This window comes from Scyliorhinus torazame, chromosome 2 (assembly GCF_047496885.1).
Source record: "Scyliorhinus torazame isolate Kashiwa2021f chromosome 2, sScyTor2.1, whole genome shotgun sequence".
In the NCBI taxonomy this organism is placed as follows: domain Eukaryota; kingdom Metazoa; phylum Chordata; class Chondrichthyes; order Carcharhiniformes; family Scyliorhinidae; genus Scyliorhinus; species Scyliorhinus torazame.
Window position 1 is genome coordinate 398,902,688 of NC_092708.1, and position 14,368 is coordinate 398,917,055.

Genomic DNA, 14,368 nt, shown 5'->3' on the forward strand with positions numbered 1-14,368 from the left:
CCGGACGGTGTATTTCTGTGCATGCGCAGACTGGCCGGCGTATTTCCAAGCAAGCGTGGGGGTTCTCTTCTCCGCGCCGGCCCCCGGGCGATATGGCAGAGCCCTACAGGTGCCCGGCGCGGAGGAAAGAAGGCCCCCAGGGAAACAGTCCGCCCGCAGGATCGGTAGGCCCAGATCGCGGGCCAGGCCACTGTGGAGGCCCCCCCCCGGGTCAGATCCCCCCGCGCCCCCCCCTTGCACCTCCCCCGCACACTTACCTGCCAGGTCCCACCGTGTGTGAGGTGAGTAATTCACACCGGCGGGACTGGCCAAAACTGGACGTCCACCGGGCCCGGAGAATCGCCGGGGGGGCCGCTGTCAATGGCCCACGAGCGGCGTGGCGGGAATCCCGCCGGCCCCCGAAAAACGGTGCCAGAGAATAGGGCAGCCGGCGTCGTTGAGGCGGGGTGGGATTCGCGTCTGCCCCCCGGGGATTCTCCGACCCGGCGGGGGCCAGAGAATCTCGGCCCACACTGTTTGGTGAATTGGACATTCTGAATTCTCTCTCTGTGTACCCTGGTCGCCGGAATGTGGTGACTAGGGGACTTTCACAGTAACTTCATTGCAGTGTTAATGTAAGCCTACTTGTGACAATAAAGGTTATTATTATTCCCAAGTGTTTCCAACATATCAATCCGACTGCTTTTCTGCTTGGGTCCATCAAACCCCTTTCTGACATTGCTTTACATGGGGAGGACCCTCTAACCAGCCGCCCCCACCTCACACTTCTTTTTTCATAGAATTTACAGTGCAGAAGGAGGCCATTCGACCCATCGAGTCTGCACCAGCTCTTGGAAAGAGCACCCTACCGAAGCCCACACCACCCTATCCCCATAACCCAGCAACCCCATTCAACCAACACTAAGGGCAATTTAGCATGGCCAATCCACCTAACCTGCACATCTTTGGACTGTGGGAGGAAACCGGAGCACCTGGAGGAAACCCATGCAGACATTGGGAGAAGGCGTAGATGGAGTCAATGGATGGGAGGCAGGTTTGTGTGATGGACTGGGCGGTGTTCACGACTCTCTGAAGTTTCCTGCGGTCCTGGGCCAAGCAGTTGCCATACCAGGCTGTGATGCAGCCTGATAGGATGCTTTCTATGGTGCATCTGTAAAAGTTGGTAAGAGTCAATGTGGACATGCTGAATTTCCTTAGTTTCCTGAGGAAGTATAGGTGCTGTTGTACTTTCTTGGTGGTAGCGTCGACGTGGGTGGACCAGGACAGATTTTTGGAGGTGTGCACCCCTAGGAATTTGAAACTGCTAACCATCTCCACCTCGGCCCCGTTGATGCTGTCAGGGGTGTGTACAGTACTTTGCTTCCTGAAGTCAATTACCAGCTCTTTAGATTTGCTGGCATTGAGGGAGGGGTTGTTGTCGCTACACCACTCCACTAGGTTCTCTATCTCCCTCCTGTATTCGGACTCATCGTTATTCGAGATCTGGCCCACTATGGTCGTATCGTCAGAAAACTTGTAGATGGAGTTGGAACAGATTTTGCCACGCAGTCGTGTGTGGACAGGGAGTAGAGTAGGGGGCTAAGTATGCAGCCTTGCGGGGCCCCGGTGTTGAGGACTATTGTGGAGGAGGTGTTGTTCATTCTTACTGATTGTGGTCTGTTGGTCAGAAAATCGAGGATCCAGTTGCAGAGTGGGGAGCCAAGTCCTAGGTTTTGGTGGTTTGATATGAGCTTGGCTGGGATTATGGTGTTGAAGGCGGAGCTGTAGTCAGTAAATAGGAGCCTGATGTAGGAGTCCTTGTTTTTGAGATGCTCTAGGGATGAGTGTAGGACCAGGGAAATGGTGTCTGATGTGGACCGGTTGCAGCGGTATGCGAATTGCAGTGGATCAAGGCGTTCTGGGAGTATGGAGGTGATGCGCTTCATGATCAACCTCTCGAAGCACTTCATTACGACTGAAGTCGGCCACTGGTCGGTAGTCATTGAGGCACGTTGCCTGGTTCTTCTTTGGTACCGGTATGATGGTGGTCTTCTTGAAGCAGGTGAGTCTGCACTGGCTCTTGGAAAGAGCACCCTACCCAAGGTCAACACCTCCACCCAACACCAAGGGCAATTTTGGACATTAAAGGCAATTTATCATGGCCAATCCACCTACCCTGCACATCTTTGGACTGTGGGAGGAAACCGGAGCACCCGGAGGAAGCCCACACACACACTGGGAGGATGTGCAGACTCCGCACAGACAGTGACCCAAGCCGGAATCGAACCTGGGACCCTGGAGCTGTGAAGCAATTGTGCTATCCACAATACTACCGTGCTGCCCTTAAGAACAAATTAATCTACACTATATCATTCTACCGTAATCCATGTACCTATCCAATAGCTGCTTGAAAGTCCCTAATGTTTCCGACTCAACTACTTCCACAGGCAGTGCATTCCATGCCCCCACTACTCTCTGGGTAAAGAACCTACCTCTGACATCCCCCCCCCCCTATATCTTCCACCATTCACCTTAAATTTATGTCCCCTTGTAATGGTTTGTTCCACCCGGGGAAAAAGTCTCTGACTGTCTACTCTATCTATTCCCCTGATCATCTTATAAACCTCTATCAAGTCGCCCCTCATCCTTCTCCGTTCTAATGAGAAAAGGCCTAGCACCCTCGACCTTTCCTCGTAAGACCTACTCTCCATTCCAGGCAACATCCTGGTAAATCTCCTTTGCACCTTTTCCAAAGCTTCCACATCCTTCCTAAAATGAGGCGACCAGAACTGTACACAGTACTCCAAATGTGGCCTTACCAAAGTTTTGTACAGCTGCATCATCACCTCACGGCTCTTAAATTCAATCCCTCTGTTAATGAACGCTAGCACACCATAGGCCTTCTTCACAGCTCTATCCACTTGAGTGGCAACTTTCAAAGATGTATGAACATAGACCCCAAGATCTCTCTGCTCCTCCACATTGCCAAGAACTCTACCGTTAACCCTGTATTCCGCATTCATATTTGTCCTTCCAAAATGGACAACCTCACATTTTTCAGGGTTAAACTCCATCTGCCACTTTTCAGCCCAGCTCTGCATCCTATCTATGTCTCTTTGCAGCCGACAACAGCCCTCCTTACTATCCACAACTCCACCAATCTTCGTATCGTCTGCAAATTTACTAACCCACCCTTCAACTCCCTCATCGAAGTCATTAATGAAAATCACAAACAGCAGAGGACCCAGAACTGATCCCTGCGGTACGCCACTGGTAACTGAGATCCAGGCTGAATATTTGCCATCCACCACCACTCTGACTTCTATCGGTTAGCCAGTTCGTTATCCAACTGGCCAAATTTCCCACTATCCCATGCCTCCTTACTTTCTGCATAAACCTACCATTTTACGCAGAGGGTAGTGGGTGCCTGGAACACACTACCGGAGGAGGTGGTGGAAGCAGGGACGATAGTGACATTTAAGGGGCATCTTGACAAATACATGAATAGGATGGGAATAGAGGGATACGGACCCAGGAAGTGTAGAAGATCGTAGTTTAGTCGGGCAGCATGGTCGGCACGGGCTTGGAGGGCCGAAGGGCCTGTTCCTGTGCTGTACATTTGTTTGTTCTTTGTGTCCTTCCCTGACAGCCTATGTTCCCAACTTATGCACTTCAATTCTTGTCTGACAACATCGTATTTACCCTTCCCCCAATTGTAAACCTTGCCCTGTTGCACGCACCTATCCCTCTCCATTACTAAAGTGAAAGTCACAGAATTGTGGTCACTATCTCCAAAATGCTCCCCCGCCAACAAATCTATCACTTGCCCTGGTTCATTACCAAGTACTAAATCCAATATTGCCTCCCCTCTGGTCAGACAATCTACATACTGTGTTAGAAAAGCTTCCTGGACACACTGCACAAACACCACCCCATCCAAACTATTTGATCTAAAGAGTTTCCACTCAATGTTTGGGAAGTTAAAGTCATCCATGACTACTACCCTGTGACTTCTGCACCTTTCCAAAATCTGTTTCCCAATCTGTTCCTCCACATCTCTGCTACTATTGGGGGGCCTATAGAAAACTCCTAACAAGGTGACTGCTCCTTTCCTATTTCTGACTTCAACCCATACTACCTCAGTAGGCAGATACTCCTCGAACTGCCTTTTTGCAGCTGTTATACTATCTCTAATTAACAATGCCACCCCCCCACCTCTTTTATCACCCTCCCTAATCTTATTGAAACATCTATAACCAGGGACCTCCAACAACCATTTCTGCCCCTCTTCTATCCAAGTTTCCGTGATGGTCACCACATCGTAGTCCCAAGTACCAATCCATGCCTTAAGTTCACCCACCTTATTCCTGATGCTTCTTGCGTTGAAGTATACACACTTCAACCCATCTCCGTGCCTGCAAGTACTCTCTTTTGTCAGTGTTCCCTTCCCCACTGCCTCACTACATGCTTTGGCGTCCTGAATATCGGCTAGCTTAGTTGCTGGACTACAAACCCGGTTCCCATTCCCCAGCCAAATTAGTTTAAACCCTCCCAAAGAGTACTAGAAAACCTCCCTCCCAGGATATTGGTGCCCCTCTGGTTCAGATGCAACCCGTCCTGCTTGTACAGGTCCCACCTTCCCCAGAATGTGCTCCAATTATCCAAATACCTGAAGCCCTCCCTCCTACACCATTTCTGCAGCCACGTGTTCAGCTGCACTTCTCCCTATTTCTAGCCTCGCTATCACGTGGCACCGGCAACAAACCAGAGATGACAACTCTGTCTGTCCTCGCTTTTAACTTCCAGCCTAACTCCCTAAACTCGTTTATTACCTCCACACCCCTTTTCCTACCTACGTCGTTGGTGCCAATGTGCACCACGACTTCTGGCTGCTCCCCCTCCCCCTTAAGGATCCTGAAGATATGATCCGAGACATCCCTGGCCCTGGCACCCGGGAGGCAACATACCTTCCGGGAGTCTCACTCGCGACCACAGAATCTCCTATCTATTCCCCTAACCATTGAATCTCCTACTACTATTGCTTTTCTATTCTCCTCCCTTCCCTTCTGAGCCCCAGAGCCAGACTCAGTGCCAGAGACCTGGCCGCTAGGGCCTTCCCCCGGTAGATCATCTTTCTCCCCCCCCCCCCCCCCCCCCCCCCCACCCCCAACAGCATCCAAAACGGTATACTTGTTTTGAAGGGAAACGGTATACTTGTTTTGAAGGGGAATGGCCACGAGGAATCCCTGCACTTTCTGCCTGTTTGTTTTCTTTCCCCTGACTGTAACCCAGCTACTCTTGTACTGTACCTTGGGTGTGGTTACCTCCCTGTAACTCTTCTCTACCACCCCCTCTGCCTCCCGGATGATCCGGAGTTAATCCAGCTTCAGCTCCAGTTCCCTAACACAGTCTCTGAGGAGCTGGAGTTGGGTGCACTTCCCGCAGGTCTAGTCAGCGGGGACACCGGTGGTATCCCTCACCACCCACATCCTACAGGAGGAGCATGCAACTGGCCTAGCCTCCATCCCCTCTTACCTTGAAGAATATAGATGCCCTGTGGACCAACTGGACCTCCGCCCTCCGACTCTGCTCCCAGTCAGCTGCACTCTCTGTAAACTACTGGCTCCCTTCTCGCTCTTTGCGGAAATGTAGGAAACAAAATGAAAGGAGCACCTTACTCCCTCCTCGCCTAACTCCCTCAGTCACCAAACTCTCACTATCGCACTCAAATGCACCAAATTCAGCACTCAGTGCAAACAAAGTCTGCACTGTAGGGGATCACTTTTATACTATGAATCTAGCCTCTGAAAACTGGCCTAATCCAATTAACTAATTAACAAGTTCCAGCTGCAAGTACCTACAAGTAGAACCTTTGTTTAAAGCTGATTGAAAATTCACCTTCTTCTAAACCAAACAGCAACTTTTAAGTTAATTAACTAAATAAAAGAAAGACTAGACTTTAGATAAGAATGAAGCCTTATACTCCCTCGGTCACCAAACTCTCAGTATAGCACTCAAATGCACCGAATTCAGCACTCCCTCAGTCACCAAACTCTCACTATAGCACTCAAATGCACCGAATTCAGCACTCCCTCAGTCACCAAACTCTCACTATAGCACACAAATGCATCAAATTCAGCACTCAGTGCAAACCTGGAGTGGATACCCACTGGGGCAGATTGGCAGATATCCAGTGGGGCAGATAGGTAGATATCCACTGAGGCAGATAAGCAGATATCCACTGGAGCAGCTAGGCTGATATCCACTGGAGCAGCTAGGCAGATATCCACTGGGGCAGATATCCACTGGGGCAGATAGGCAGATATCCAGTGGGGCAGATAGGCAGATATCCAGTGGGGCAGATAGGCAGATATCCAGTGGGGCAGATAGGCAGATATCCAGTGGGGCAGATAGGCAGATATCCAGTGGGGCAGATAGGCAGATATCCAGTGGGGCAGATAGGCAGATATCCAGTGGGGCAGATAAGCAGATATCCAGTGGGGCAGATAGGCAGATATCCACTGGAGTAGATAGGCAGATATCCACTGGGGCAGGTGACCACTGGAGCAGATAGGCAGATATCCACTGGAGCAGATATCCAGTGGGGCAGATATCCACTGGAGCAGATAGGCAGATATCCATTGGGTGAAATATCCAGTGGGGCAGGTATCTAGTGGGGCAGGTATCTAGTGGGGCAGGTATCTAGTGGGGCAGGTATCTAGTGGGGCAGGTATCTAGTGGGGCAGGTATCTAGTGGGGCAGGTATCTAGTGGGGCAGGTATCTAGTGGGGCAGGTATCTAGTGGGGCAGGTATCTAGTGGGGCAGGTATCTAGTGGGGCAGGTATCTAGTGGGGCAGGTATCCCGTGGGGCAGACAGGCGGATATCCACTGGGGCAGACAGGCAGATATTCACTGGGGCAAATTGGCAGATATCCATTGGGGCAAATTGGCAGATATCAAAGAACAAAGAACAAAGAAATGTACAGCACAGGAACAGGCCCTTCGGCCCTCCAAGCCCGTGCCGACCATACTGCCCGACTAAACTACAATCTTCTACACTTCCTGGGTCCGTATCCTTCTATTCCCATCCTATTCATATATTTGTCAAGATGCCCCTTAAATGTCCCTATCGTCCCTGCCTCCACTACCTCCTCCGGTAGTGAGTTCCAGGCACCCACTACCCTCTGCGTAAAAAACTTGCCTCGTACATCTACTCTAAACTTTGCCCCTCTCACCTTAAACCTATGCCCCCTAGTAATTGACCCCTCTACCCTGGGGAAAAGCCTCTGACTATCCACTCTGTCTATGCCCCTCATAATTTTGTATACCTCTATCAGGTCGCCCCTCAACCTCCTTCGTTCCAGTGAGAACAAACCGAGTTTATTCAATCGCTCCTCATAGCTTATGCCCTCCATACCAGGCAACATTCTGGTAAATCTCTTCTGCACCCTCTCTAAAGCCTCCACATCCTTCTGGTAGTGTGGCGACCAGAATTGAACACTATACTCCAAGTGTGGCCTAACTAAGGTTCTATACAGCTGCAACATGACTTGCCAATTCTTATACTCAATGCCCCGGCCAATGAAGGCAAGCATGCCGTATGCCTTCTTGACTACCTTCTCCACCTGTGTAGCCCCTTTCAGTGATCTGTGGACCTGTACTCCTAGATCTCTTTGACTTTCAATACTCTTGAGGGTTCTACCATTCACTGTATATTCCCTACCTGCATTAGCCCTTCCAAAATGCATTACCTCACATTTGTCCAGGTTAAACTCCATCTGCCATCTCTCCGCCCAAGTCTCCAGACAATCTAAATCCTGCTGTATCCTCAGACAGTCCTCATCGCTATCCGCAATTCCACCAACCTTTGTGTCGTCTGCAAACTTACTAATCAGACCAGTTACATTTTCCTCCAAATCATTTATATATACTACAAAGAGCAAAGGTCCCAGCACTGATCCCTGTGGAACACCACTGGTCACAGCCCTCCAATTAGAAAAGCATCCCTCCATTGCTACCCTCTGCCTTCTATGGCCTAGCCAGTTCTGTATCCACCTTGCCAGTTCACCCCTGATCCCGTGTGACTTCACCTTTTGTACTAGTCTACCATGAGGGACCTTGTCAAAGGCCTTACTGAAGTCCATATAGACAACATCTACTGCCCTACCTGCATCAATCATCTTAGTGACCTCCTCGAAAAACTCGATCAAGTTAGTGAGACACGACCTCCCCTTCACAAAACCGTGCTGCCTCTCACTAATACGTCCATTTGCTTCCAAATGGGAGTAGATCCTGTCTCGAAGAATTCTCTCCAGTAATTTCCCTACCACTGAAGTAAGGCTCACCGGCCTGTAGTTCCCGGGATTATCCCTGCCACCCTTCTTAAACAGAGGAACAACATTGGCTATTCTCCAGTCCTCCGGGACATCCCCTGAAGACAGCGAGGATCCAAAGATTTCTGTCAAGGCCTCAGCAATTTCCTCTCCAGCCTCCTTCAGTATTCTGGGGTAGATCCCATCCGGCCCTGGGGACTTATCTACCTTAATATTTTTTAAGACACCCAACACCTCGTCTTTTTGGATCACAATGTGACCCAGGCTATCTACACCCCCTTCTCCAGACTCAACATCTACCAATTCCTTCTCTTTGGTGAATACTGATGCAAAGTATTCATTTAGTACCTCGCCCATTTCCTCTGGCTCCACACATAGATTCCCTTGCCTATCCTTCAGTGGGCCAACCCTTTCCCTGGCTACCCTCTTGCTTTTTATGTAAGTGTAAAAAGCCTTGGGATTTTCCTTAACCCTATTTGCCAATGACTTTTCATGACCCCTTCTAGCCCTCCTGACTCCCTGCTTAAGTTCCTTCCTACTTTCCTTATATGCCACACAGGCTTCGTCTGTTCCCAGCCTTTTAGCCCTGACAAATGCCTCCTTTTTCTTTTTGACGAGGCCTACAATATCATTCGTCATCCAAGGTTCCCGAAAATTGCCGTATTTGTCTTTCTTCCTCACAGGAACATGCCTGTCCTGTATTCCTATCAACTGACACTTGAAAGCCTCCCACATGTCAGATGTTGATTTGCCCTCAAACATCCGCCCCCAATCTATGCTCTTCAGTTCCCGCCTAATATTGTTATAATTAGCCTTCCCCCAATTTAGCACATTCATCCTCGGACCACTCTTATCCTTGTCCACCAGTACTTTAAAACTTACTGAATTGTGGTCACTGTTACCGAAATGCTCCCCTACTGAAACATCTACCACCTGGCCGGGCTCATTCCCCAATACCAGGTCCAGTACCGCCTCTTCCCTAGTTGGACTGTTTACATATTGTTTTAAGAAGCCCTCCTGGATGCTCCTTACAAACTCTGCCCCGTCTAAGCCCCTGGCACTAAGTGAGTCCCAGTCAATATTGGGGAAGTTGAAGTCTCCCATCACCACAACCCTGTTGTTTTTACTCTTTTCCAAAATCTGTCTACCTATCTGCTCCTCTATCTCCCGCTGGCTGTTGGGAGGCCTGTAGTATACCCCCAACATTGTGACTGCACCCTTCTTATTCCTGATCTCTACCCATATAGCCTCACTGCCCTCTGAGGTGTCCTCTCGCTGTATAGCTGTATATCCACTGGGGCAGATATTCACTGGGGGTGATAGCCACTGGGGAAGATGTACAGTGGGGGTGATAGCCACTGGGGAAGATGTACAGTGGGGGTGATATCCAGACGGCAGATATCCACCCATACAAATACCCACTGGGGCCGATATCTAGGCAGGCAGTAATTGACTGAGCAGAGATATCCATTGGAGCAAATATACACCCAGGCATATATCCACATGGCAGATATGCCCTTCTTCCTGGGCAGTCCCTCGGGTTGGAGGATGACTTGCTTCAACTCTGGTTCCATGGGTTCTGAAATTGATGAGAAGTCTAATGCAAATCTCTAACATGTGTGGGGTGGGTGGTCCTTTAAAGATTGGGTGGATGGGGTGTTTGGAAGTTTGTGCCCTCCCTCTAATGCCTCTGCACATTCCCAATTAATGTGTTTGATTCCTGAAGGAAATTCCATTTCTAATAGGTAAAAGGGTAATTGATTTAGACATTTAAATGTAAAAACTAAAGCCCAGTTTAAAATGGATTTCATCATATAACTTAAAGGATAATTTCGATTACAATTACACAGCTGGCAGAATTTGCAGTGGCAAATCACAGGCTCTGAAACATTCAAAGAAACGAGCTAGAGCTTATGTAACATTTATATCATAAACTGACCATTGTTTTAAATAGCAAAAGCCATGCAGCTCACCCAAGGTCGCCATGACTACATGAACACGCCATTGTTCAGAATTCAGATAGAAGCACAGTCAGCAATAAACCAGCAAAAACTAGAATTGATTAAGAGGACATATCACATTCCAACACACACACACACAACCTACAACTGCACCATATCCGAATATATGTTGCACATTGATGATTGACAGCTAACCATCCAACCAAATGTATTTGAAACCTATCCAAGCCAATCAGCACATTGCAGGGGTAGGGGCAAATGGAGTTAGACTGATAACATTCTCCTTAAACATAGAAGCTCAGGAAGCCATTTTCTATCTGGATCAATCTATACTTTTACTTGACTATTCACTATCCTTATTTTCCTATTTTCCCTTCTAAAACTCTTGAAGTCTGCGCAAGCTGTCTTTTCCTTAAGCAAGAAACCATTTCTGTATTATTTTTGAAAGTTAAAATTGTTTTACTAATTACTTCTCTTTAAGTCTTTTGCTGGCAATGCTTTATTGAGAATAGATTGAAGTTTCTCTCAATTGTAATCAGTAGAGGCAATAAAAGATTCTTACTTCGCATCTGAGAAGTGCAAGTCAAATTTCTACCGAGTTTGAAATGGTATGCGAGACTGCACTTGAACCGCATGGTAGATCTCCACAATGCCTTCCTGAATAAACCATTTTGGTCAGTCACAGAATGGGATATTTTACCTTTTCAGGGATGCTTTGTGCCCAGGAAGATATCAACCAGGGCAAATATTCACCCAGGTAGCCATACATCAATGCAAATAGGCATAGGGCAGATATCCACTGGGAATGATCTCTACATGGCAGATATCCACTGGGAATGATCTCTACATGACAGATATCCACCCATGGGGCCGATATCTAACTAACACCAACCTGGGCAGAAATATATCTGGGCAGCTATATCCAAGGCCAAATTGGTATGTGGGTAAATATGCATACAGGGAGATCATAGAATTTACAGTGCAGAAGGAGATCGTTCGGCCCATCGAGTCTGCACCGGCCCTTGGAAAGAGCACCCTATCTAAGCCCACATCTCCACCCTATCTCCGTAACCTAGTAACCCCATCTAACCTTTTTGGACACTAAGGGCAATTTATCATGGCCAATCCACCCAACCTGCACATCTTTGGACTGTGGGAGGAAACTGGAGCACCCGGAGGAAACCCACGCACACACGGGGAGGATGTGCAGACTCCGCACAGACAGTGACCCAAGCCGGGATTCAAACCTGGGACCCTGGAGCTGTGAAGCAACAGTGCTACCGTTCTGCCCAACTACCGTTCCGTCCAGACAAATACGTAGCCATTCAGATATCACCAGGGCGAATATACATATGGACAGATGTAGACTCTGGAAGATCTCCACCCAGACAGATATATGCACAGCAAATTTAGACATGGGTAAATATACACTTGGGCAGATATATATACCTGGACAAATATATACTCGGTCAGATATACACCCATATATACATGCAGCTAATAATATATGCATCAGCAGAGATAAATCTAGTCAAATATGTGCCTGGGAAAATATACACCAGACCAGTACACTCTGGGATAGGCTTTATACCGAGGCAAATGTACATCTGGACAATACACACTGGACAGATACACTTGGCAAAGTATACAACTAGGCTGTCTATATACATCCAGACAAATAATTGAGCAAACATACAACTACATAATCATACTCTCTGGCAAATATACCCAGGGAATATATATTGAACAAATATATACCCTAGGAAATATACACCTGAGGAAATGCACACCGGACAATGATATTCCAGGCAAATATACTGTATGTAAAATATACAACTGGGTAAATATACTCAGGGTAATGATATGTCAGAGCAAATATACTCCTAGGGAAATATATTTATGGGAAATATACACCAGAGTAAATATACCAGTGCAAATACATATTGGTGAAAATATTGAGGAAAATATACTTCCATGGAAACATACACCTGGTAAAAGATACACCCAGGCAAAAAGGCACAGGTTTTGCACTTACAAGCAAATATACACAATTGGAAAAATATATTTTGAGAAAATATATAGCCAAATACATCCTGAGCAAATTTATACACAGGTGGATAATCTTACTAAATTTCTCTCAGCACACATTCTCCCCAGAAATTATATCCCAGTAAACCAAATTTAACTCTTGGTTAAATATACCCCATGAAAATATTCTCTTTGGAAAATATACAGACTAAATATCCCATGGAGAATATGGCAACTAAATGCTCCAGGTAAATATGTAGCCAGCAAATGTACTCCTGGACAAATATGCTCCTGGATAATTCACTGACTGAATACCCCCAGAGAAACCTGGGTCATTTGCAATTCTGATTACCAACCTTCACCTTTTTCCAGCTATTACTGAATGACCCAGCAGCCCAGTCTCACCCATCCTCTCCATTCCCCATTCCCAAACAAAATTAACCCTTGTGTAATTTTTTTTTTTTTTCCTGTTCCTTATTCCAGGAGTGTTTTATATCAAACAGAATCACTGGCAGGAAACTCATTTTTATCAACTGCTCCACCCTACCCCATTTGGGAATCACAGACTTTGAACACATGAAGGTCAGTCAGCTGATTTATCGACTTAAGAGCAAATTATTGCGGATGCTGGAATCGGAAACAAAAACAGAAAATACAGGACAATCTCAGCAGGTCTGACAGCATCTGTGGAGAGAGAAGGGAGCCAGCGATTCCAGCCTGACTGTAACTTTGACAAAGAGTCATCCAGACTCAAAATGTTAGCTCCCTTTTCTCTCCGCAGATGCTGTCAGACCTGCTGAGACTGACCGGTATTTTCTGTTTTTGATTTAAGATATTACTTGTCCGTCTCCCGCTGATGTTCATTTTAAAGTCATATGCTCTGTCCATATGTTTGTATTGCCGTTAGAAATTCCAACATCACTTCCGGGTGCGGCGATGACCAGCTGAGTCGCACGTTTCGGCAGCTCCCGGTGAAACGGACTTTTGGGCTCTTGATAGGAGCCCCAACGGCAATTTTGATGGCTAAAAACACTGTGCGGTAAACCAGAAGGGAATCCCCCCTGGATACGGATGAAAAAAGGAGGAGAAAGTGGCCGGATTGCAGTGGATCCTTTAGAACAGCGGCAAGGAAGGCAAGCAAAAACCAAGATGGCGTCGGAAGGTGGCAGTTTAACATGGGGCCCTGAACAACAAGAGTTCTTGAAATGCTGTGTGGAAGAGCTCAAAAAGGAAATGAAGAAAGAGCTGTTGGCCCCGATACTACAGGCGATCGAAGGGCTAAAGGAGGAACAAAAGACCCAGGAGCGGGAGCTTCGGGTCGTGAAGGCAAAGGCAGCCGAGAATGAGGACGACATACAGGGCCTGGTGGTGAAGACGGAGACGCATGAGGCACATCAGAAACGATGTGTGGAAAGGTTGGAGGCACTGGAGAACGCAAGGAGGAACAACCTGAGGATTCTTGGTCTTCCTGAAGGTGCGGAGGGAGCGGACGTCGGGGCATATGTGAGCACGATGCTGCACTCGTTAATGGGAGCGGAGGCCCCGGCGGGTCCGTTGGAGGTGGAGCGAGCATACCGAGTGATGGCGCGAGGACCGAGAGCAGGAGAAATTCCCAGAGCCATAGTGGTGAGATTCCTCCGTTTTAAGGATAGAGAATTGGTCCTTAGATGGGCAAAGAAAACTCGGAGCAGTAAATGGGAGAACGCGGTGATCCGCGTTTATCAAGACTGGAGTGCGGAGGTGGCGAGAAGGAGGGCGAGCTTTAATCGGGCCAAGGCGGTGCTTCATAAAAAGAAGATAAAATTTGGAATGCTGCAACCGGCAAGACTGTGGGTCACATATCGAGGGAGGCACCACTACTTTGAGACGGCGGATGAAGCGTGGACTTTTATTGTGGAAGAAAAACTGGAATGAGCGGGTTATTAAAAAGAACGTTTGAACAAAGTGGTGGGGCGAATGGGGGCGAAGAGGGGGGTTAAAAAGGGGGGAAAGAGGAGTTTTATATACTAATCCTGCGATGTGGTAACTTTTCTCTCTTCCACAGGTGGTGATGGGGGGAGGAGGGG

The 14,368-nt window shown here is 47.8% G+C and overlaps 1 protein-coding gene across 1 annotated transcript in view; it reads left to right on the forward strand.

Annotated features, from left to right (window-relative positions):
• Positions 1-14,368, forward strand: part of LOC140406230 (sterile alpha motif domain-containing protein 15-like) — a 46,232-nt gene that overhangs the window by 5,456 nt on the left and 26,408 nt on the right. Inside the window, exon 2 of the mRNA XM_072494363.1 lies at positions 12,786-12,884. Coding sequence (XP_072350464.1) covers positions 12,786-12,884 — 99 coding nt within the window. The remainder of the gene's footprint in view (positions 1-12,785; positions 12,885-14,368) is intronic.